General features: G+C 41.6%; 1 protein-coding gene and 1 pseudogene across 1 annotated transcript in view; one reads left to right on the top strand and one right to left on the bottom strand.

Annotated features, from left to right (window-relative positions):
* LOC145417418 (uncharacterized) overlaps positions 1-25,336 on the top strand; it is a 287,807-nt gene that overhangs the window by 81,338 nt on the left and 181,133 nt on the right. Inside the window, exon 4 of the mRNA XM_080286100.1 lies at positions 11,101-11,284. Within this exon, the coding sequence (XP_080142226.1) occupies positions 11,101-11,284 (184 nt within the window). The remainder of the gene's footprint in view (positions 1-11,100; positions 11,285-25,336) is intronic.
* LOC145417655 (5S ribosomal RNA) lies at positions 769-886 on the bottom strand (annotated as a pseudogene).

The following is a 25,336-nucleotide window of genomic DNA, read 5'->3' on the forward strand; positions in this document are numbered from 1 at the left end:
GTTGGGACCAAAAGCTCCTGGATCTCGTACAAGAGTTTTTCTTAACGCAACATGTGAGGGAAACCACTAGAAAAAGAGGACTTGATGTACCTTTAGTGCTAGATCTAATATTTACTAGGCAAGAAAATGACATTGACAGTTTAATATATCACCCTGCACTCGGCAAAAGCCATCATGCAGTACTAAATTATAACTTCAGGATAGCATATGACATAGTAAACAGCAATGACAGTTACAAAAAGAGACTAAACTATAAAAGGAAATTATCAAGACCTAAAGAAGTATTTCTTAGAAGTTGATTGGGAAAATGAGCTTAGAGGACAAGATTTGAATGCTGTATATAAAAAATTTTGTGAATTTTATGAAATAGGGGTCCAGAAGTACATCCCACAGCACAAAGAAGCAGATAAGAAAATACAGAAATGATTCAATACAGAATGTAAAAAATCAAAAGAAAGAAGAGATTTGTTGTGGAATAGATACAGAAGACACAATAGTGAAAGGGCGTATAATAATTACAAACAGGCAAGAAACGACTATACAAGAATAAGGAGGGAAGCCCAAAAACAGTTTGAGGAGGATATAATAAATAAAAGTAGTGATCAACCAAAGCTGTTTTACAGCTATATCAGAAGCAAAACCAAAGTTTCATTCATTCATTCATTGCCAGACGCCATGTATCCCAGACAGGGTGGCCAAGGGCTTAGAGTTAATTGTTTTACAGGGAGGGGCACTAGTCCTCCACCAACCCCACATGACACGTAGGGATGCCAACAGCATCTGGTGTTCCCAGGCAGTCACCCATCCAAGTACTAACTAGACCCAACGTTGCTTAACTTCGCTGATTGGACGGGAAGCGGTGTACTCAACGTGGTAAACCAAAGTAAAAGATATAATACAATCCATCACGGACGAGGGAATCACTTATACACAAGAGAAAGATATTTGTGAAGCACTAAATAAGAATTTCCAATTAGTTTTTACAGAAGAAAAAAATTTTGAGAGGGAATATGTGGAACACGCATGTCCACACATACTACCAGATATACAAATAGCAGAAAAAGTAATACAGGAGGAGTTAAGTAGATTAGACAGAGGAAAAGCAAGTGGTCCTGATGAAATATCATGTTGGGTGGTACGAGTATGTGCAAAGAAGTTAAGTAAACCATTATTTTTAATTTTCAAGAAATCCTTGAGTCAAGGGAAACTACCTGATATTTGGAAAAAAGCAAATATAGTCCCCTTATTCAAAAAAGGAGATAGACAAAATCCTCTCAACTACCGACCAGTATCACTGACCAGTGTTGTAAGGAAGGTATTAGAAAAACTTATAAGAAAAGCTTGGGTAAATCATCTAGAAGAACACAGTATGATAACAGAAAGACAGTTTGGTTTCAGAAAAGGAAAATCATGTGTTACTAATCTGTTGAGCTACTATGACAGAGTAACAAACACAATACAGGAAAGGGAAGGATGGGTGGACAGTATCTATTTAGATTTCAAGAAAGCTTTTGACACAGTACCACACCAAAGACTTTGATGGAAGCTGTACCATCAAGGAGGAATTCGAGGCAGACTGTTTTGTTGGATGCAAGACTTTCTCATAAAAAGAGAAATGAGAACAGTACTAAGAGGAAACTACTCATCATGGAAAGAAGTGACTAGTGGAGTACCACAGGGTTCGGTGCTGGCACCAATCATGTTTCTAGTGTACATAAATGATATAAACAGTAACACTGGAAATGAGAGCTATCTGAATATGTTTGCAGATGATGCAAAAATACAAAGGAGAATTACTAGCACAGACTCTTGTAGGGAGCTACAAGAAGAATTAAATAAACTTCATGAATGGAGTAGTACATGGCAAATGGAATTCAATGTGGACAAGTGTCATGTAATCAAGATTGGTAAAAGTGGAAAAAGACCTGATTGGGATTATAAGTTAGGAAATAAAACCCTATACACATCAGAAAGAGAGAAAGACCTAGGTGTGATTATCAATAACAGACTATTTCAAGGCTGACCACATCCTCTAGCGAGAAGGTACGGAACATGTATACACTGCTTGCAAATATGAGAATAGCATTCACATACATAAATGAAGACATGCTAAGAAAGATAATAACATCATTCATTAGACGAACCCTGGAATATGCATCAATAGTCTGGAGTCCTCATCTCAAAAAGCATATAGACAAGATTGAAAAAGTTCAAAGGGCCGCTACAAGATGGATACCAAGCTTAAGGGACCTAAGCTACGAAGAAAAACTAAATAAACTGAATCTACCAACACTACAGGAGAGAAGGAAAAGAGGTGACATGATAATGCTATATAAGTGCATATCAGGGAAGGAGAAAATAGACATAAATGATTACTTAACATATGGATTAATTACGTATGAGTCTGGGGGAAATAGCAGTCAGATAGATTATTTTCTGGTTAGGAGGGCCGATAGGAGGTTAGTGAGGGATGTTAAAGTTATAGGAAGTGAGGAGTGTGTGCAGCAGCACAAACTATTGATTTGTGATATGGTGCTTAAAGAACAAGTGATGAAAAAGAGGACTTATGTACCTAGGAGGAAAATATGGAAGCTGAAAAACCAAGTAGTAAGGGATGCCTTCTATAGCGAGTTGAGGAGAGTGGTGGCTGAACAGGGAGCTGTAGACAGAGGCGTTAATGAACAGTACAGAGCCCTCAAGAACAGTTTCTTGAGAGTTACTGATGTAACATGCGGCTGGACAAGAGGACCACCAAGACATAAAGTAACTTGGTGGTGGGATGAGGGTGTAGAAGCTGCAATTAAGGAGAAAAGAAGGCTTTTCCGGGAATGGAAGAAGGGTGGTAGCAAAGAGGAATATTTGGCTGCCAAGCGTAGGGCTAGGAGAGAGGTTTACAGGGCAAAGTCTGAGTCACAGAGACAATTACTTGATAACCTAAATCATGGGGAAAGGAAAAATATATTTAGGGTGGCAGGTCAGGTGAAGAGGGATAATCGGGATATCATAGGTGAGCAGTGTGTGAAGAATGATGAAGGAAGGGTAGTGGTGAACAGTGAGGATATTAAAGATGCATGGAGAGAGCATTATAACCGGTTGTTGAATGAGGAGTTTGACTGGGACAGGGAAGGTTTGGAGCCAGCAGATCCAGTGTCTGGCCCTTGGCCTTTGATTGAAACTGCTACTGTGAGTGAGGCAATAGGCAGGATGAGGGTGGGGAAGGCAGTAGGTGTGTCTGGGTTGACTGCCGAAATGTTGAAGGCCTCAGGCGATATAGGGGTGAGTTTAGTCACTGACCTGATAAATAGGATTATTTATGAGTGTGTTGTCCCAGATGATTGGCTAAAGAGTGTAATTGTAAATGTGTATAAAGGGAAGGGTGATGCCCTGGAAAGAGGGAATTATAGAGGTATAAAGCTTTTAGATCAGATAATGAAGGTAATGGAGAGAGTTTTAGAAGGTATGATTAGAGAAAGAGTGAATATTGATGAGATGCAGTTTGGGTTTATGCCAGGTAGGGGGACCTCTGATGCCATATTCATTGTTCGACAGCTTCAGGAAAAATATATTGGTAGGAGACGGGATCTTTATTTTGTTTTTGTTGATTTGGAAAAGGCCTTTGACAGAGTCCCTAGAGAGGTGGTGAAGTGTGCAATGAGATAGCTTGGCTTGGAGGAGTGGCTGGTTAGGGTGGTTATGGCCATGTATGTGGGTGCTCACACCCAGGTGAGAGTGAATGGAGATTTGAGTGATGAGTTTTCCGTGAATGTTGGTGTTCATCAGGGGTCAGTCTTGAGTCCCATGTTGTTTATCATGGTACTTGAAGCCCTTTCACGTGACTTTAGAAACGGACTCCCGTGGGAGTTGTTGTATGCTGATGATTTGGTGTTGATTGCAGAGAATGAAAGGGAGGCGGAGGAAAGGTTTAGGAAGTGGAGAGATGGTATGGGGCAAAAGGGTTTAAGGGTAAATGCAGATAAAACAAAAGTGATGATATCTAGGGTTGGTTGCGGTACTGTCAAAGACGAGGGAGAGTGGCCATGTGCAGTTTGCCACAAGGGCGTGGGAAGTAATTCCATCTTGTGCGGTGTGTGTGATAAATGGGTGCATAAGAGATGTAGTGGTATCAGAGGTAGACTGCGAGATAATGCTGATTTTATGTGTACGGCGTGCCGGGGTGAGCAGGTGGAGATCGTCAGACGTGAAAGGACTGAACTTGCTGGTGAATCTCTTGAGTGTGTGGAAGAGTTTTGTTATTTAGGAGACATGTTGTGTGCTGGAGGTGGGGCTGGAGCTAGCTCTGTGGCTAGGGTGAGAAGTGGTTGGAAGAAGTTCAGGGAGCTCTTGCCTCTCCTGACATTGAGGGGGCTCTCCCTTCGTGCTAAGGGGTCTTTGTATGCAGCGTGTGTTAGGAGTGTAATGCTGTATGGCAGTGAGACCTGGGCAGTGAAGGAGGAAGACATTTGCCGGCTCAGACGTACTGAAATGACAATGATTAGGTGGATGTGCAGTGCGTCCCTGCGTGCAAGGCCTGGAGGGGCTGGGTTTACAATGGAAGAGTTGAGAGGTAGGATGGGACTGGAGTGTATTGTTGTTGTGATGAGGAGAGGTAGATTGAGGTGGTTTGGACATGTGGAGAGGATGGGGGATGATAATTGGGTGAGGAAGGTGAGAAGTGTTAATATTGGGGGTGGGGTTATGAGGGGTAGACCGAGAAAGACATGGGACGAGGTCATTAAGTGTGACCTTAGGGTTAAGGGACTGAACAGGGAGGCTGCAATGGATCGTGCAGCGTGGAGAGCCGCTATTAGGTGACCAAGGCCGACACATGCAAGCATGTTGGAGCCTTTAAAAACGAAAACGATGGAGAAGCATCAGCAAGAGGACACTGCAAAAAACTGCATAAGAAGAGAGGTGATAAAGACGTAAGGAAATTCAGTTTCCCAAACAGAGCAATTGATCAATGGAATGCACTACCAAATGAAATGGTGTGTGCCAAAACAATTCACAAATTTAAGGATATGTACGATAAATATGGTCTAAGACACGGGACAATACGAGCTTGACTCATTCCTGTAAAGATACAATTAGGTAAGAACAATTAGGTAAGAACACACACACACACACACACACACACAGAGGCCTGGGATGGCTGTTGTTAACGTTTTTGTTTCACTGTCAACATTATAATGCATTAATTTCTTGCTGCAGTGTGTTCATAAGTATATTATATACTTGTTACGTATCCTAGTGTTTTATGTTTGTACAGTATTAGTAATGTGACTATGAATGTAAAGTATGAGGTTAGCTTGAGATGTAGCTGCCAGTTAAGAATGATGAGTGGAGGGTTGGGTTGGGTGTATGGGGGAGGGTTCGGATCCGCTGTAGACGCAGGTGGAACTCGTTGTTCTCCCTTTCCCATCTTCAGTGAGTATATAGGGGTAGGAAGGTGGCACCCCTGAGACAAAATTAGTGATTGTGAGTATACATAATCATTAAATGAACACTTTAAATGGAATGAGTTATTGTTTTATTCACTGGAAATGCATAGAAGTGTAGGTGAATAGCTGCAGTCAGGTACATCCAAGGCCAAGAGCAAGTCCAAGCCAGAGAAATCCTTAGATAAACCCAGAAAAATTTGCAAAAAGACCAGAAAAAATCGAGAAATTTTGTGTGGAAAAATTCAGAGTATTGGGATATTTGGATTATTGTTGGCTGGATTGGAGAACTTTTACTCTGTGTGTGTGTGTGTGTGTGTGTGTGTGTGTGTGTGTGTATTTACCTATTTGTATTTACCTATTTGTAGTATACAGGAATTGAGCAATGATCGTGTTGTCCTGTCTCCATATCCACATTTATCAAGTCTACCTTTACACACATGAATGTTTTTCTCATGCACCACCTCTTTGTCTAAGTCGTTCCAAATATTTAAGAATATACCTAATTGTGATATACACGGAATGTACTATGCTCGTGGGTTTCCGTCGCTGTTTCTCAATTAGTCGAATTTAACTTTAAACTCGTTTAAGTTTTTAGACTGGACGATCTCTTTGTCCAGGCTATTCCATAAGTCTATACTTCTGTAAGGAAAGCTATATTTCTTGATATCCTTCAAGCAGCTTGACTTTTTCAATTTCATTCCATGTCCTCTTGTTGCTCTCTTATCCCATACAAACAGATCTTCTTTGTCAATTTTATCTACTCCCACCATGGTCCTGAACACCGCAATCATGTCTCCCCTCTTTCTCCTTTCCTCTAATGAAGGCAAATCCAGTTTTTCCAGCCTCTCTCTGTATGACAGGTCTGTCAGACTGGGGACCATCTTGGTTGCTGTTCTTTGTATTCTCTCAATCTTGTTTATATCTTTCTTTTTGTGTGGGGACCACACTACCGCTGCATATTCTAACCTGGGGCGGATCATGGCCACTATCAATTTTTTCATCATTTCCTCATCCATATAATGAAATGCTACTCTTATGTTAGTCAAGAGCTTAAGTCTCTCCAACTATCTTGTTAATGTGCTTTTCTGGTGACAAACTATCTTGGACCAGCACTCCCAAATCTTTCTCTTCTCTCCTTTTTGTGATTAATTCATTACCCAAAAAATAATTCAGTGATGGTCTCCTGGTACTTTTACCCATTTCCAATATTTTACATTTCTTTACATTAAATTTCATTTCCCACGTCCGGCTCCAATTGTGTATCCTATCCAAATCCTCCTGCAGTATTTTACAGTCCTCCTCAACCTCTACCTTCCTCAAGATCTTTACATCATCAGCAAACAGACTTGCATAACTGTTCACTCCATCTACCATATCATTTACGTAAATCAGGAACATTACTGGCGCCAACACTGAGCCTTGAGGGACTCCACTTGTTACTTCCCTCCATCCAGACATCTTTTCCTTTATTACTGTCCTCATTTGTCTCTCTTTCAAAAAGTCTCTCATCCATTCCAGAAGTTTCCCTTTAGTACTCCTATATATTCTAGTTTCCACATTAGTCTCTTATGAGGTACCTTGTCAAAGGCCTTCTCTAAGTCTAAGTACACACAATCCACCCAACCATCTCTCTCCTGTACCACATCAATCGCTCTTGAGTAAAAGCTCAACAAGTTTGAAACACATGACCTTCCACTTCTGAATCCAAACTGACATTCAGCCAAAATATTCATCTCTTCCAGATATTTTATCCATCTGTCTTTCAGGATTCTCTCACACAATTTTGCGACCATGCTGGTTAGAGACACTGGTCTATAATTCAGGGGTTCTTCCCTGTTTCCTCCCTTGTAAATTGGTACCACATTTGCCCTCTTCCATTCTTTTGGCACTTTCCCCTCTTCCAGTGAGCATACAATTAAGCTGTGAATTTTATCCGCCAGTTGTTCTCTGCATTCCTTCAGTACCCAATTAGAAATTCCATCAGGTCCTGGGGCTTTCCTTACATCTTGAGTTTCCAGTAATTTATACACTTCCTGTACCTCCACTTTTATATCTTTCATCACCGGAACATTTCTAATCACTCCCTCCCCTTCCACAAGCTCCTTTTCTTTAGTGAAAACTGACTGGAAACGTTTGTTCATTATTTCTGCTTGCATTGCCGCATCCTTAAAGACCTCTCCATCTACTTTCAGCTTGGTGATTCCTTCCTTTTGTTTCAGTTTGCCATTAACAAATCTATAAAACAGTTTGGGTTCATCCTTGCATTTGTCAATTATACCTTTTTCAAAATTCCTTTCTTCTTCCCTACGTATTCTTGTGTATTCGTTTCTTGTTCTTTTATATTCTTCCTTTGTTCTGTCGTTACCTCTCTTTCTCCAATTGTTCCACGCTTTATCTCTCTCTTTTTTGGCTATCATACACCTTCTATTAAACCACTCCTTTTTCCTGTTTTCTTTCCATCTTACTCTTGGTACAAATTTTTCCACTCCCAAATTATAGAGGTCTAGAAAGATATCCCACTTCCTCTGTATCTCTCTTGTTTCTCTGAATTTTCTCCAATCCGCATTTTCAAAAAAGTTTCTCAATCCTGTAAAATTTGCTTTGCCAAAGTTGTATCTTCCCTGTCTATGAAGCTCGTCTCTTGGCTCGACGTTTCCTATTAACATCTGGAACTCAATGACCACGTGATCACTTTTTCCCAAAGGACAGAGATATTCCAATGATTCTATTACATCGGGTTCTTTGGTGAACAGTAAATCTAACCTTGCTGGTGTGTCCTCACCTCGAAACCGTGTCTCTTCTTTGACCCACTGCGTCATCACATTATTCATTATTATATTTAATAACATAGTACCCCACGAATCCTCGCCGCCTCCCGAGTACCATTCCTCCCAGTTCACCTCTTTACAATTAAAGTCACCCACCAAAATTATATTATTGCTTTTCTCAATTATTTTTTGCTAGTAGCTAGCCATATCTGACAACATCTCATGGTATTCGTCATCCTTCCATGCTCTCGTCTTTGGGGGAACATACACTACCGCCATATCTCTCTTAACATTCTCTCCAGTTTCTAATTTCATATATATCACTTCAGCCCTGCCTTCTCCCATTTCCACAGTATCTACATTTATGTTGTTCTTCACTGCTATCATCACTCCTCCTCCTTTTTTTTCTTTTCTGTCTTTTCTCCACAGTTTGTATTTACCATCTCCCAAATGAACATCAATATCTTCTCTTAATTTGGTCTCTACAAAGCACATGACATCAGGTTCATGTTCTCTTGAGAAATCATTAATTTCGATCCTTGTCGATATGAAACCATCAACATTAGTATATATCACCTTCAAATTATTTTTGACATTATTAGTACCCTCTTCTCTCCTACTCTCTGTCCGTACCACTTCCTCAACTTCTGATCTTTCACAACCATCCCCCCTAGTTTCCTTCACTTCTATTTCCTTAAATACCATTTCCTTACTTTGATATCCAATACTCTCCAAAAAAAAGTATTACGTTCTTCCTCTGTCCTCTTATCATTTTTTTCCTTTACTTCTTCCTTTAATGATTTTAAAACTTCTCTTTCTTCTTCATTCAGATCTTTTCTTATTATAATATTTTCCATCCCCGCCTCTTTGCTTAATTTCCAGGTCACTTTAAGTATCTCATTTATTACACTTTCTGATGTAAACTTGACTCTCATTGGTCTTGTTTCCCCTTTCTTATAAGGCCCTATCCTCCTTACTTCCTCAATTTCTTTTACCCACTCTTCTCCTTCGGGGTCAATCTTGCCTAATATTCCTCTCACCATGTTCGTGTCTCTCTCGAGTCTTGCGAACCTAACCTTTTCTTCCTCTTCCCTGTTTCCAAATACTACCACACATCTGTTCCTTTCTACAGTTTCTCTCACTATTTTCTCTTTTTTCTTCAGTATTTTCACTACATTTTCTTCCATTTCTTTCTTGTTCATTTCCCTTTCTTCCTGGATGATCTCTCTTAAGCTGACCACTTCTTTCTGTTCTTCTACGTGTGCCCACTTTGCCTTGTGTTCTTCTAGTACATTACTCACCTTCTCCGTTTTGTTTGTACTCTCTTCAAGTTTCCTCCTCAGTTCAACATTTTCCCTCTTCAAATTCTTAATCTCTTCATTGGCTGTTTCGTTGGACTGGATTAGACTCTGTATGGTGGTTTCCGTATTTCCTGACACCTCCTTTATCACTAGATTCTCTACTTTTTTTTCGAGTTCACTAATCCTCATAATTAATGTTTTCACCAGGTCCATGACATTAGTATTAGCATCAAATCCTTGAAATTCCATTCCCTCATTGTTTATATTTTCGGCCATCTTTAACGTACCGGTAAAGTACCTAAACAGCTGTTACCGAATAAGCCACAAACATTCATGTATACTATTGCCAACAAATCTTTAAATTTTTGGTAGTCTACCAACTTTCATTATTTTAAATTTAAAGAAAGACCCTAGGAGACAGGACAGACAAAATTCCTGAAACTACTCAAGGTTAGGAGCGATGCCTGGGACGACCTCTCTCTCTGGCTGTTCGTGTGTGTGTGTGTATATATATAAATCACTTGCCTGTTTGGCAGACCAGAGAATTGCTGAGGCTTGAATGTTGTGTATAATACACACCCCCTGTTGATAGGTTTGCTTTTATGCTGTTCTGTTCTTATTTTTGGATCTTACTCATCCTTTGTTGTGGGGTTGACTGCGGTGTCACTGATGTGGAACACAGGGGCTAGGAGGGAAAATCAGCCACCTTATTGGATGGATCTGTGTTGAGGAGATTGGCACTCTGGCTGCTGCACTCCTGGTGGGTAAAGTGCCCTGCGAGAGCAGCAGCACTGGGGCACCATACTCCAATGGGACAGGATAGTTGGGACAGTTTGCCTACCAGGAGATCCCCTGGGAGGTGGTGACACTGCTGAAAGGTGTTTCATTGGCTTTGTTCTTCCTTTCACTTAGTAGAAAATAAAATTTAGGTGATTTCTGTATTATGAAAATTGCCAGTAATCAGTGGTGTCCATTTTATTATTAGGTGGCAAACATTTTCTTGATGTTGTTTAGGTGTTGTTCTTGGATAACCGTGGTCTGTCTGGCTGAACGGCCCATTAACTGCAGGCAAGCAACTGCCCTCATGGTTAACCTGTGGTCCCTTGCGGCAGACAGTGCCTCACCAGAGTGAGGCTTGGGAAAGATTGTGAAACTTTTCTTCCCAGATGAGTGCTGCATTTCAGACTCAGTCTCCCCAATTAACAGTGCACCATAATTGACTCCACTTCACCCCCTCCTGCACACACACACACACACACACACACACACACACACACACACACACACACACACACACACACACGTTGTAAATGGTTTCCTGGGTTACAGTACAGTGTAGCAAGTTTTCTTTTTTTACAGCAGATTTGTTAGATTTTTGCTTAACGGGTATAGGCCTAGACCATTCAATTGAATATAAATAAAACCAAGAAATTATTAGGTTTTGTAGGAAATATACGTTTGGGGGAATCTACAACAGTTTCTAGTTAATTAGGCACAAACTGGAATTATCCCTTGGCTTACTCTGTTCAGATACTAGTAGCTTGTATTTAAAATTGTTATTATTTGCAATTTTTTTTTTTTTTTTTTTTTCAGTTTTTTCTCAGTGTGGCTAGCAGTTCTGAACAACAGCAAACCAGTGACTGGCAAGCTAGGGTTCTTGTACTCAACCATGAAGGAATTGGATGCTGCTATCCCGATCCTGTGTCCCTCACATCCTGACATTCTCATGAAGCTGTGGGCAACTGTTGTTCAGCAGCTTCTGCTTGTTATTGAGACGGTGAGTCACTGATGGATATCGTTGTAATCCATTCATCTGTCGTCGAATCATTTATTGCCCCATCAGGAATGTAGAGGCCTGAGAATAGGTTACTTGGTCTAGATATTATAGGTAAGAGTGAACAATCCCTTGCCCCAGCATGGAGTATGTTATATGAGGGGTTGCACGTAGAAAGGGCCCAACACACCACCTCCGGTCAAACCAGTTTTATTGCATATAACACTATTTTCACCCTTCCTCTATGTGCTGGGCTTGGATGGAAGACCCTTGCTCCACTTGACGTATGGCTCATAGTCCATACAAAACAACATGTGTGAATTGACCTGAGGGGCTGGGCGGTGGTTGTCCCTGGCAATCTGCATATAGACAGGGTCCAATATCCCATTAACACAGTGAGCGGCACGGAGGGTAGGGGGTGGGAGGGTGGTGACGGGGAGGTGACGTCATGCTCGGCAGGACTCGTACATCAATCAGCAGGTTGCTCATGAACACACCCCCTTTCACCCAGTCATCGCCTGGGATGGAGCCCAGGAACATGCCAGTCCATTGCTACACTGGCGTCTGTTTACGTGTGGATCAGGATCTTCACACTTTTGTGCATATTTCCCACAGTAGTTTATTCTCAGAAAAGAAAGTGAAATGTAGGGCAACAATTTTTGTTGAATACACTCAGACAGAGGGAGAATCCGAGAGAATGAAGGACACTAACAACGAGACTGTAATGTTATTATTCATAGTAATGCTTAATATTATCGTTATTATTATTATAAGACTAGTATTGCCTTTATTATTATTGTGTTTGTTATGTTGAATACAGAGTGACTGTGAAAACATTAATGATGAATGGACTGACAGGGACAGACAGTGGGAGAATGGGAGAAAATGAGGGATAATAAGACCACCACTGTATTACTACTATGATTATTAATATTATTATTAGTAATATGTTTTAAAACCATATTATTATGCATATGAACACGTACCACCATTTATGAACCAATAACGTGCCAGAAAATGCACTCAAAGTTCGGTAATAGCAGATGGGAACAGTCTGGAATTTATTAATTTTTAAGTATTTAGTCTTTTATTATGCAACAGTAACATAAATTTTTGAACTAAAAAAGTACTAAAGCACTTCCATTTTAAAAAAGTATGCATTTCAAGCTTATTATAAAAAAAGAAAAAAAAATGAAGGCGCTCTTTCTTAACCCCTACATGCTGGGGTTTTTCCGATGTCGCACTCTCCTCTCTACAGCGGATATCCGTGACAGAAAAAAAAAAAAAAAACTTCAAACCCTAATATCTATCAAACTATAACAGCTAGAGTTAAAATTAAAGATACATAAGACTCATAAACTCTTCCTCTTTCAAATGAAAGTATCCCCACTTCTCCAGGTGGTCCTGTTGATGAGTAAGGATAAGTTTAAGTTCAAAGGGTGGCAGGAAGATGCTTGCAGCTCTACCTGTCAACCGGCGTTGCTCCGCACCCAAAATCGTGACTGTTATACACGTCAGCCGTCAGTTAGGGGTTGAAGTAACTGAGTAACAATCATTTTCATGTTACCAAACTTTGACTGCATTTTCTGGTGATTTTTAAAAGTGGTGTGTTTGACCTTTTCTACATTAAACGCCTCATATATGAGCTTATAAACCCCAGTCCTTCCTTGGAATTAAACTCATATGGGCCATATCCTGTTGGAGTTCCTTGACCCATTAGACCATAAAAGCATCCATTTGTTGATTTTATGGTTACTGCCCAATGTGATAAATGACTTTGTGCTTTACAGGAAACCATTTAGCTTGTCACTTAGTTTGGTGATGTAAAGAGAGCACTACACACTGTGAAGTGATGATTGGGACACCCTACCCACCATTAATTATTTGAATGAGTATTTGAAATGGTGAATACTGGTCATCATGTACAGCATGCCCTTATGTTACAAAGAGAATACATTTGAAAATATCCATTGCATTAATATTTATTATATGATGAGTCTAATGGGTTCATTGGGGATATGTTTTTGGCTGAATTGCAAGAGTCTAAAAACAAGGCTCCAACTCAGCCAAACTGGTAGTTATTTAACCTCTCTGTTTTTTCACTTGCTGCTTACTGCCAAAATCAGTAAAAACTAGCTCCCAACTCACCTAAGTTGGTACAGTCAGGTTCCAATATTCGCAGGGGTTATGCACCAGAACACCTTGCGAATAGTGAATTCCGTGAGTATCCCAAACCTACTGCAGAAGTCACTGATTTCAATGTTTTTGCTATTCCTGTTGCCAACAAACCCACTTTAACACCAATAGATGCATTTTATGGCACATTAATACATCCTAAAAAGACATTACATGATCATAAGCAAGCTCTCGCTGCGAGAGTAGAGCAGGAGAATTGTGCTACAATATGATGCAATACCCAGAGAGAATGGCATGAGATTTGAGTGGTGAAATACCAAATGCTTCTGCTACCCTTTGCTGAACAGCACATGTCTGTAGTAACTGTATAGGACAATATTTCTCACAGAAAAAATGAAAAAAATTACCTATGAGCCTCTAAGAACAACTGCTACCTCAAGAGAAGGGTGGGAGATTTATGATGCTGTTGCCCCGTACTGACCAGCATATTCCTATACACAGGTAAATCCAGTTTAACAGTATAGGACAGTACAGTAAAACCTCACTTTAACAGACTAACTGGGACTCAAGCCATTCCGAAAAAAGCTAAAGTCTGGTAATAGTGACATATGGACTTCCCCTGCTAATCTGGACTTTTTCCGATGTATCGGACTTTATTCCGGATCACACCAACAGTTTTTCACTACCATTGCAGTACTGTACTGTATTATACATTCACTACAATAATCAAATGGTATATATAATAATACTGTATTGTACATTGATGAACATGTCATTTATTCACCTTATTGTGGGGAACGTAGCTGAAGTGGTCAGGCAGCCTGGACCGCTTCTGGCTTTATCGGTCTTTTTCCGATATATAAGAATTAAGAATTTAGTCTAGTTGGCTCTTCAATTTCGATAAAAGCGAATTCCAATATATTACAGTCCATTATATCAAGGTCTTACTGTATTTCTCACAGAAAAAATGGAGAAACCTCATTTATGAACCACTAGGAGCAAGTGATGCTGTTGGAAAAACAGGAAATATCTTCCTGTGCATTTTCAAAATATTTTTCCAGAAAATCCGTGAATATTCGAACCCATGAGTAGCGATCATGCGAATAGTGGGGGTTGACTGTAGTTGTTTCACTTCACTGTACTTCACTTGCTACTTGAACTCCAACACCATATTGTTCCACCATTGACACATACCTGATAGTGACAAGGTCAAAGGCCATCTTGGAACAAAGTGACTAAACTTGCAGGTTGGCAATCATCTAACGAAAACAGCAATCGTGCATTAATCATCTGGGCTTCAGATGGGATTTTTATACCCTTATAAGCAAAAATGTGGTCATCATCATCCGGACCTCCTTTCCCACCCTATGGCAGTGTGAGGGGTAGTAACGTCCAGACAGCCCAAATTTGCCCAATCCAATGGGCCAAGCTTCCATTCACTTATCATACAAGCCCACGGAATCTGGGCTCTATCTGAGATGCCAAAAACATTCACCACGTTCAGTAGCTTCACGTAAACGTATCTGATAGAGTCTATGCGGGTGCTGTCACATTAAAAAGGGGTGCCAAATCCTTAGTCATGCGTTTATACTCACAATATTCATCCAGCCAGCTCGATCTCTTGTTGGTTCCCTAGCCTCGCCGACTTGCAAATCTTCCTTCCTCACACACTCATCCACCATATCCCTCCACCTTCTCCTTGGCCTGCCTCGCCTCCCCCCTCCTTCAGATTCGCTCAGATCTGCCTTTTTCACCACTCTGTTTTTATCCATTCTCTCCACATGACGATGCCATCTTAGTACACTCTCTTCGATTCTGGTGTCCACGGACTTCATCACTCCGCATCATTCACAAATCACGTAATTTCATATCCTGTCCACTCTCTGTACTCCACATACATTCCTCAGCCATCCCATCTCCTCTGCTCTCACTTCTGACTTTTCATTTTCATGCCACACCATGAAATCACCAATCATTACCAATGCCATCCCCCTCTCCAATACTCATGTTTTTACATCTTTTATCACCGCATCCATATATATATTGAACAACCATGGGGACATCACACAACCTTGTCGCACGCCCACACTGATCGTAAACCACTCACTATCGGTGTGGGCGTGTGACAAGGTTGTGTAGTGTCTTCATGGTTGTTCAGTAAATATATGGGTGGGGTGATGACAGAAGTAAAAACATGAGTGCTGTCGTATATATAAAAGAAAAAAAGGGTGGGAGGGAAGAGAAGCCGTAAGTTTTCATCATTGTACAGTAAACCCTTAGTTATCTGTCGTTGCAAAATCCAGCCCAACACAATATCTGCCACCGCTGGCTCGACTCTAGTAAAGCAATGTCCGGCAAAATTATGCAATATCCAGCGCCGAAATGGGATGTAACCGGTGGTTCTACGTAATGTCCGGCATTGAGGTGTATCAGCCAGCTTGTAAACGGTAGCCATCTGGCGCAGTATTACTGTATTGTATCATTATTGTATTTTATGGTTGATTTTTGTGTTTTATACACGGGAAAGTTTTTAGAATATAGGATCAAGATTGATAGTAATGCAGTATCTGGCCTGATGCCGAATATTTAGCTGATGGGGAGTACATTGCAGTATCTGGCGTTTCACATTATTCAGCATAGGGCTTGGCTGTATTACGCTGGATAATTGAGAGCTTACTTTATAATCAGTTCATTTCATACTGTTTCATTTTATAACAAAGGTCTGATGTATCCTTGATCTTGGTAAGCCAGCTTCATCGGTACCCATTCCATGGTTGCTCATCCCTGACCTAACACATGTCCATGCTTTCCGTTCATTCACTTCACTCCATTTTAGTAGCTAAGGAGAGCTGGATAATGTCCTGATCACAGGTGACACATATCCTTCATTTAGAGTAGGTTCCCACATAACCCACATTATGAAGCATTGTGCAACACATGCCATGGAAAGATGTTGACACAACATAACTGGTGTAGAGAACACCACTTGGACAGTTGCTTACTTGCAGTCAGTGGGTCAACTGAGCCAGATGTGACTGAGGAAAAACAACAGTAAACAAAAACAACTTTAACTCCATAATGCCATCACATTGAACCTTCCTGTCTTAAAGACTTTTACTACTTCCAACTTCTTCCAGTCTCCATTTACACCTGTAACATACCACATTGCCAAACAAGCATACCCAACTGTGTTTTGGGCCCAGTGCAGTCACGGGACCCAGAGCCGAGGTGTGTGGTACCTTCTTTGGGTATGATCTAGATTCTGTAGGGGTTGGGATATTCCTGGACACCACCACCCTGTCCCTTTAAATCATCTCTATGTCTCTATCTATCTATCTATGACAGAGGGAATATACAATATACAGTAGGCAGTAGTTTTCATTCCTTAACCTGTGGGATATCTAATATCCACAACAGAGAGCAAAGCAACTAATCTATAAAGCAAAGAATGCAGTATGTACCATATCATTCATAAAGACTCCAACGTGCTTGCATGTGTCAGCCTTGCTCACCTGACGGTGGCTATCCACACTGCTTGATCGCTGGCAGCCTCCCTATTCAGTCCCATATTCCTGAGGTCACCTACTATGACCTCGTTCCAGGTCTTTTTTGGTCAGCTTCTCACAGCTTTATCCCCGATGTTCACACCACACACTGTCAGCACCCAGTAGTCATCCTCCAGTCTCTTCACATGCCCACACCATCTCAGTGTACCCCTCCTCATCACAACACTATAGTCTGACAAATCTAAACGTAGGGTTTTGGTGGAGTCAGCCCCTCCCTGCACTGTTGCCACGTTTCCGAGCTGACCTCTCCATCAGTGATGACCTTGACACTGTTTCCCTCTTGTGATCTCCGTTTTTCTAATACCCCCTATACCCCTGCCACCAACACCCCCTATACCCCTACCCCCAACAACACCCCCATCAACAACACCCGCTATACCTCCACCACCAACACCTCCTATAAATATAGACCCCCACCATCAACACCTGTATAATAATTAGCCGTTGATAATTGCTATGCTATTTTATTGAGAGCATACGGAAATGTAACCTACCGTACCATAACTGCTTGACTCTCTCTCTCACTCTCTCTCTCTCTCTCTCTCTCTCTCTCTCTCTCTCTCTCTCTTCTCCTCCTCCTCCTCCTCCTCCTCCTCCTCCTCCTCCTCCCCCCCCCCAGGTGCATTGGGAAACATTCTACCCTGTTGCTCAAACTCCCTAATCTTACAATCCCATCTGTCTTAATCCTTCCCACTGCCTTGGTTCCTAAATCCCTTAATTGATCTATTTTTAACCTAAGTGTCCCCACACCTTTTAAACCATTTACCTCTCTGTCACTATTCTCCACCATATGTATCAACTTGTATTATATTGTGTATAGAACTTTCATACTGTATGCTGTAGTACTGTATAATGTATAAGAATACACACTGTTTAGTGGAAATAAAGTTTTATTATTATTATTATTATTTCTCTCTCTCTCTCTCTCTCTCTCTCACGTGTCTCGTGAGTGCTGCCACCCCAGAGCTGTTTGATATATTTATTTTAATTATGAAAGGATCGCTTCTTCCCACTTTTATCCCTTCAAATTTTCTTGCAATTATACTTGCTAAATTAATTAGCAATGTTAGAAGTGTTGGGGAAGTAAATAATAATTAGAATATTTTTAGAGCAACACTGCCAAATTTTTATGCCACGTTTCTCTATTATCGTATAATATAGTATGCAGAATAGTTTTATTCTTCCTTGATACATGTCAGCACTTTCATTACAGTTATATTAGTATGAGTTATGTTTATGTATCATTCCTACTACACAAACCACAGGCATTATACATCGTAGGGTTAGGAAACATGGCAATAGTGTAGGCAGAGGCAGACTCCACCAAAACCCTATGTTTAGATTTGTCAGACTATAGTACACTCCAGTCTCGTCCTTCCTCTCAACTCGTTAGTCATAAACCTAGTTCCCCCAGGCGTCGCTTTGAAGGATGCACTACACATCCATCTGATCACTGTCATTTCTGTACTTTTGAGCCTACGAATATCTTCTTCCTTTACTGTCCAGGTCCAGCTGCCGTGCAACATTACTCTTCTAACACATGTATGTATTTGAGAATCTCATCTTGGAATTTGATTCACAGTACTTGTGGCTGAGATGTTTGCTTAAGAGTGATGTACAGAACTGTATGTGCATGGTTAGGTACTGGACTTGTAGCCACACTTCATTGTTATGTTGTACCTCCCAGGTACTTCATGACAGTCTTTCTACGTGTTCACAGTGCAGATCCCGTTGCTCCAGAACAAACAAAAGATTACAGTAAACTCTCACTGTATCAAACAAATTAGGGGGAAGCTGGGTTTGATAAACCTGAAAGTTTGATAAATCCAAGGGTCATTCCCCCCCCCCCCTTCCAGGTGAGAAGTCAGACACATAGTGGACAGTAAATGATTTAAGTATCATATTCTAGTACAGGCATACCCTGCTATAAGGTACCTTGCTCTCTGACACCCCACCATAGTGATGTAAATAATATTAACATCCTTCCCTGCCAATTCATGGCGGGCCGGCAAGCTCTCTAGTACAAGTTTCTCTAACTGTCAACACCAAATTACATGCACACTACACACAACACTTTCCTTTCAAAATTTTAGGGGGAAAAACAAAATGACATCTAATAACATCGCCTTAGTGTCAGGGGGGGGACCATAAATGCCCCACCTACCGCCCCACTCCCAGTGACGACTCAGTGAGCTGCTGGGAACCACCGTCTGACTCACTTCTTCATTTCTGCAACATTCGTGGCGTTTCCTTAAACTTTGTCTCTGTTGACCACCACCTCTCCTCTAAACCTCACGTTTTCTTCTTAACTAAGACTCAGCTGTCTGAGGCAACTGACAGCAAACCCTTTTCTGTGTCCTCGTACTTTCTCTATATTGATTTCAAAGCCAAAGGTGGCTGTTGTGTTTATGTACACAACGACATAATTTGCTCGTGTTCTTGAACTTGATTCTTCTGAATTTTCTACCCTCTGACTTCGACTTACCTGTCATTCTCTGAGACTAAATATGTCTGTGCTGTTTACTTATCCCCTGATTCTACTGACTATGAGAAATTCTTCGACTATCTTACTTCTACAATGGAACACATCCAGACCATTTCTCTGTTCTCAGAAATTTTCCATTGTTGGAGATTTCACTGTTGACCACCACCTTTGGCTGACCTCTCCTTTCACTGATCCACCTGGTGAACAAGCTTACATCTTTTCTGTCCTTAATGACCTAGAGCAGCTTACCCTGCTCATATCCCTGACCGCTTTGAAGAGAGTTCAAACACACTTGACCTCTTCCTTACATCTACTCCTTCTGCTTACACTTAATCTTTCTGTTGGGCTCCTCCTATCACAACCTTATTACCTCAACCTGTCCTATCGCCCTAGCACGGCCCGTGGACCCTCCAAAGAAACGTTGGTTGTGGCACTTTGGAACAACTGATTGGGAGGCCCTCAGGCAGTATTTCTTTGATTTTCCCTTGAATGATTATTGTTTCCATGGCCGGGAGCCATCTGGGTGTGCCTCGCACGTTATGGATGTTATTCTCTTGGGCATGGAAGCATACAGTACATTTATTTCTCATATCCGTTGACTAATGCAAGAAAGCCTTGGTTTAATCACGCTTGTTCTGTCTACAACAAGGAGAGGGCCTACAAAAGGTACTGGAGCCAACCCACCCCTGAATCACATCTTTTTTATGTTTCTGCCCGGAATCGTGTTAAGTCTGTTCTTCGCTCTGCAAAAAATAATTTCATCCATACTAAATGCTTGTAACTCTCCAACTCGAATTCTTCCTGCTCCTTTTGGCACCATGCCAAAAACCTTTCTAACAACTTTACCTCATCATCATTCCCTCCTCTTTTGTACTCTGATGGCTCTGTAGCTATTTCTTCTACTGGTAAAGCAGACCACTTTGCTCAGACTCTCTCTTCTATTTCACCTTAGATGATTCCGGTGCTGTTCCTCCATCATTCGCCCCTCTGACTTCCTCATGGCTGACATTGAAATTTCTTCAGCTGATGTATTTTCTGCCATCACTGGCCTCAGTTCTAAGAAGGCATGGGGTCCATCCTATTGTCCTCAAGAACTGTGCTTCTATGCATACACCCAGCCTAGGTAAACTGTTTTGCCTTTGTCTGTCAACTTGTACCTTTCCTTCTTGCTGGAAGTTTGCTCTCATTCAGCCATTCCTAAAGAAGGGTGACCCTTCTATCACCTAATTGCCTTAACGTCCTGTCTCATAAGTTTTCAAGTCTATTCTTAACAGAAAAATTTTAAAGCATCTGTCCCGCCACAATCTTCTTTCTGATCATCAGTTTGGGTTCCGTCAGGGACACTCCACTGGCATTTTTCTCACCTACCTTTCAGACTCCCATTCATCCTCCTTCCGGGACTTTGGTGAAAGCTTTGCCATTGCACTTGACATCTCAAAGGCTGGTAGTATTAAACAACCTCTTCCCCTTCCTGCGAAGCATCTTCGTGAAGAGGCTCTTCCCAGTTTGGTACCTTTAAACCCAGGCCGAACAGCCTTTTCCCAGAAGGAGACTACGGAAGGGTTGGTATGCTGCAGGGGTGCTCTCTGGGAGAGAAATCGTGAGATTGGTATGCCGGAGGAGCTCATGTTTGCCATTATCTGTTTTATGTTTACTCTCTCGTGTGATATATTGCGAAATTAATATGCTAAATCTGATAAACAACGTCTCCGAATCAGTCCAATGGTAGGAAATAGTTTTAATACATGATACTTTAATACTTGAGAGGGGGTCCAATGGTGGTTAGGATTACAGCAACTAGAATTTAGCGGTTTTGTTTGGTGGTTCAGTTAGGTTAGAAATAGGTTAGTTTAGATCAGGTCAGGTTATCTAACAGACTTGTACACCATTCCACTTTTCATTACTGTCTTCAGAAGGGTAAGCACGTGGTATAATTTAAGGCAGTGATTAGGATTTAGGCAGTTAGAATTTAGCGGTGACTTCCGTAATCCTTTCCACGGTTAGGATTACAGCAGCTAGAATGAAGTTGTTTGGTTTGGTCATTCAGTTAAGTTAGAAACAGGTTAGGTTAGGTCAGGTCAGGTCAGTTTTAGTCAGGTTAGGTTAATACTGCTACAGTTCAGCTTCACCTGCTAGAATTTAGCTTTCATGTTTGGTTTTTCTGCTGTTAGAAATATGTTAGGTAAGGTCATTTGGGTTAAGTTATCTATCTATCTATTCTATCTATAGCCCGACGCCCTAATCCCGCAAAGGGTGGCCGCAGACAAAACGCCTCCAAGTCACTCTGTCACCCACCATTTGACTCCCCTCCCCCCAACTCACCCCCCCCTCCCTCATATACCTCTCAACTCCATCCCTCCACCTCATCCTCGGTCTACCCCTCCCTCTCCCTCCCTCCACCTCACCTACATACACCCTCTTAGTCAGTCTTTCATTCTCCATTCTCTCCACATGTCCAAACCACCTCAGTGTATTTCTCATAATCTTTTCAACCACATCCACATCTACCCCACATCGTTCCTTCACTTCTTCATTCGTCAACCTGTCCCTCCACGTCACTCCACATGCTCCTCTCAAGTAACTCATTTCCACTGCTCTCACTCTTGACTTGTTCCCCTCTTGCAAGGTCCACGCCTCGCTTCCATAAGTCAGGGTAGGGATCACAATACCATCATGCAGTGACTTCTTAGCTTCCATACTCACCTCCCTATTTCTCATCACTGCTTTCAGTGTACCAACAACCTTTCTTCCCTGCTGTACCCTTTCATGTACTTCATCCCCCAAAGTTCCATCCTTACTCATCACACTACCCAAGTACTTGAATGCACTCACATTCTCCATATCCTCACCATCCAACTTCACTGCACACTCTGTGACTTCATTCCTCTCAAACACCATAACTTTACTTTTGTTTACATTAACTTTCAGCTTCCTCCTCCTACACACTGTCCCAAATTCATTCACCAAACCTTGCAACTCCCATTCATCTTCACTCAACAATACTGTATCATCAGCAAACAGCAACACCGGAAGCTTCCAAATCTCACCCTCATTCATTAGGGCCAGCCCCACATCCACTGCCCTACCTTGCACCTCCTTTACAACCCCATCCATGTATATATTAAACAGCCATGGAGACATCACACACCCCTGTTTCAGTCCCACATTGAGATCAAAGAACTCACTCAGCTCACCATCCACTCGCACCGTAGCCCTAGCTCCCTCATATATACTCTTCACAGCACTCAACAATTTCCCCTCCACTCCATATATTCTTAATACCTTCCACATACCTTGCCAATCTATTCTGTTATAAGCTTTCTCCAAGTCCATGAAGGCAGCATACACTTTCCTTCCCTTCTCTAGATACTTCTCCACTAATCATCTTAGAACAAATATCTGATCTACACACCCTTTTCCCTTCCTAAATCCCCCTTGTTCTTCTCCAACTAGCTCCTCTGTCATATGCCTAACCCTATCAATGAGTATTCTACCATATATTTTACCAGTCACACTAAGAAGGCAAATACCCTATGGTTACCACATACTTCTCTCTCCCCTTTTCCTTTGTACAGAGGAACAATTATACCTGATTTCCAGTCCTCTGGAACCCTTCCCTCTTCCCAAGCCAATCTACACAACTTCCATATCCACTCCACAACAATCTCACCCCCATACCTAAGCATTTCACCACACACTCCATCAATTCCTGGGGCCTTTCCCAGCTTAATCTTCTTCATTGCTTCCACTACTTCCGACCTACTGATCTCTTCCTCCCTCCTCTCATCTCTTCTTCTCCCAGCCATTCCCCAACCACTTATACTCACACTGCTCTCACTCTCTACATTCAACAAATCCTCAAAGTGCTCCTTCCATCTCCTCAATTTCTCTCTCTTCTCCACCAACAATCTATTATTCCTATCTTTCACTCCCCTACTATTTCCCCTTTCACACTGCCTTACTTTCTTTACCTCCTTCCAAAACAATTTCTTACTCTCCCTCCATTTCACACTCAGATTCCTCCCAAACTCTTCATCCACTTTCTTCTTACTCTCCTTCACCAGTCTCTTAACCTCCCTTCTCCTGCTCACATATACCTCTCTCTTCTCTCTCTCATCTTCTCCCCTACCTCTACTCGCCAACCATTCACCATATGCCTTCTTCTTTTGTTCCACAGCTCGTTTCACCTCATCATTCCACCATGCTGTCCCTTGCACACCCTTGCATCTCCTCCTCACTCCACAAACCGCCTCACACGCTGCGCTTATCTCTTCCGTGAATATCTTACATACGTCTTCCACCCCTTCCATCTGCTCTAGCTCATACCTTCCCAATCTTTCTTCCACTATGCTCTTATACTCTGTCATTTTCTCACTATCTTGCAATTTCTCCACTCTTCTCACAGGAGCTGCTTCCTCCTGTCTTCCCCTTCGTCTCCTCAACCACTTTCTTTGCAGCTCTACCTTGGCCATCACTATGTGATGGTCCGAGACTCCATTCCCCCACCCTCTCCACACCTTTGCATCCAACACTTGTCTTCTCATTCGCTCATCCACACACACGTAGTCTATCATTGCCTTTCGTTCAACAAGTTCACCATCCATCCTCCTCATTACTCTCCATGTATACCGGTGGATCATCTTATGACGAAAGTAGGTGTTGGCTACCGTAAAAAGCAAGTGATTAGGATTACGGCAGCTAGAATTTAGCGGCGATAGTAGTACCCAAACCACGGCCTTAAATATACCACGTGCTAGCCTTTCTGAAGACAGTAGTGAAAAGTGGAATGGTTTACAAGTCTGTTACATAAAGTGCTCTCAGAAATAAGCTGTGAAGTTGCCTGGATCAGCACTGTATGAGACACAGGTAACTTGGGAATGATAAAAGTCAACGACTGGGCTGTGCTTATGTAGCAGTCACTGAGCTTTATAGTGGTAGCAGTAGTTTGATCGTAAACGGGTAGCACCAGTCTCCTAAAAATCTGTAAATAAAGATAGTATCACACACAAAAAAATGATAACAAACATTTAAAAATTTGCAAATGCATTTCGTGAATGTAAAGGTACTAACTAGATACATGAATATGATATCAGCATAAAACAAGATACGAAGATATTTGGGAAGAGGCGGGTGATGTTCCTGCTTCATATTCCAGTACTTTCACCCCCGAGAGACCTCCGCGCGCTGTACGAGGAACCTCTTCGCTTTAAAACTACGGCTGGCGCGACGAAGAGCCTGCTCGAGCGAAGAGGTAGTTTAATACTACCAGCCAAAGGCTTTTGATCGAGTCTGGCATAAATCTTTGATTTCCAAACTGGCCACTTACAGTTTCCATCCTTCTATCTGTACCTTCATCTATAGCTTCCCCTCAGGTCTTTCAATAGCTTCTGTTGTAGACAGCCACTATTCTTCTCCTTGACCTATTAATAGTGGTGTTCCTCAGGGGTCTGTCCTATCATCAACTCTCTTCTTTTATTCATCAATGACCTTCTAAGCTAAACATCTGACCTGTCCACCCATATGGTGATGATTCTGTCCTTCACCTTTCCATTCGGTTCCTGCAACATCCATCTCAGCAATTACTTCAACAAAGTAGGGATGAGGCTGCGGCACACCTAATGCCTGACTTAGCTCATATCTCGGACTGGGGTAAAAGTAGTCTAGTTTTTAATGCATCAAAGGCTCAGTTCTTACTCCTATCAGCCAGACAAAATCCTCCACAGGAGTACCCACTAATGTTTAATAATAATCAGCTCAATCCTGCATCATCTTTAAACATGCTTGGGGTTTCATTCTCTCGGGATTTATCTTGGAAAGATCGTGTTACATCTCTTGTAAAATCTGCTTCCAAGAGATTAGGTGTGCTAA

The sequence above is a fragment of the Coenobita brevimanus genome, chromosome 110, assembly GCF_032717465.1.
Source record: "Coenobita brevimanus isolate Jiangsu-jjx chromosome 110, ASM3271746v2, whole genome shotgun sequence".
NCBI classification, from domain to species: Eukaryota; Metazoa; Arthropoda; class Malacostraca; order Decapoda; family Coenobitidae; genus Coenobita; species Coenobita brevimanus.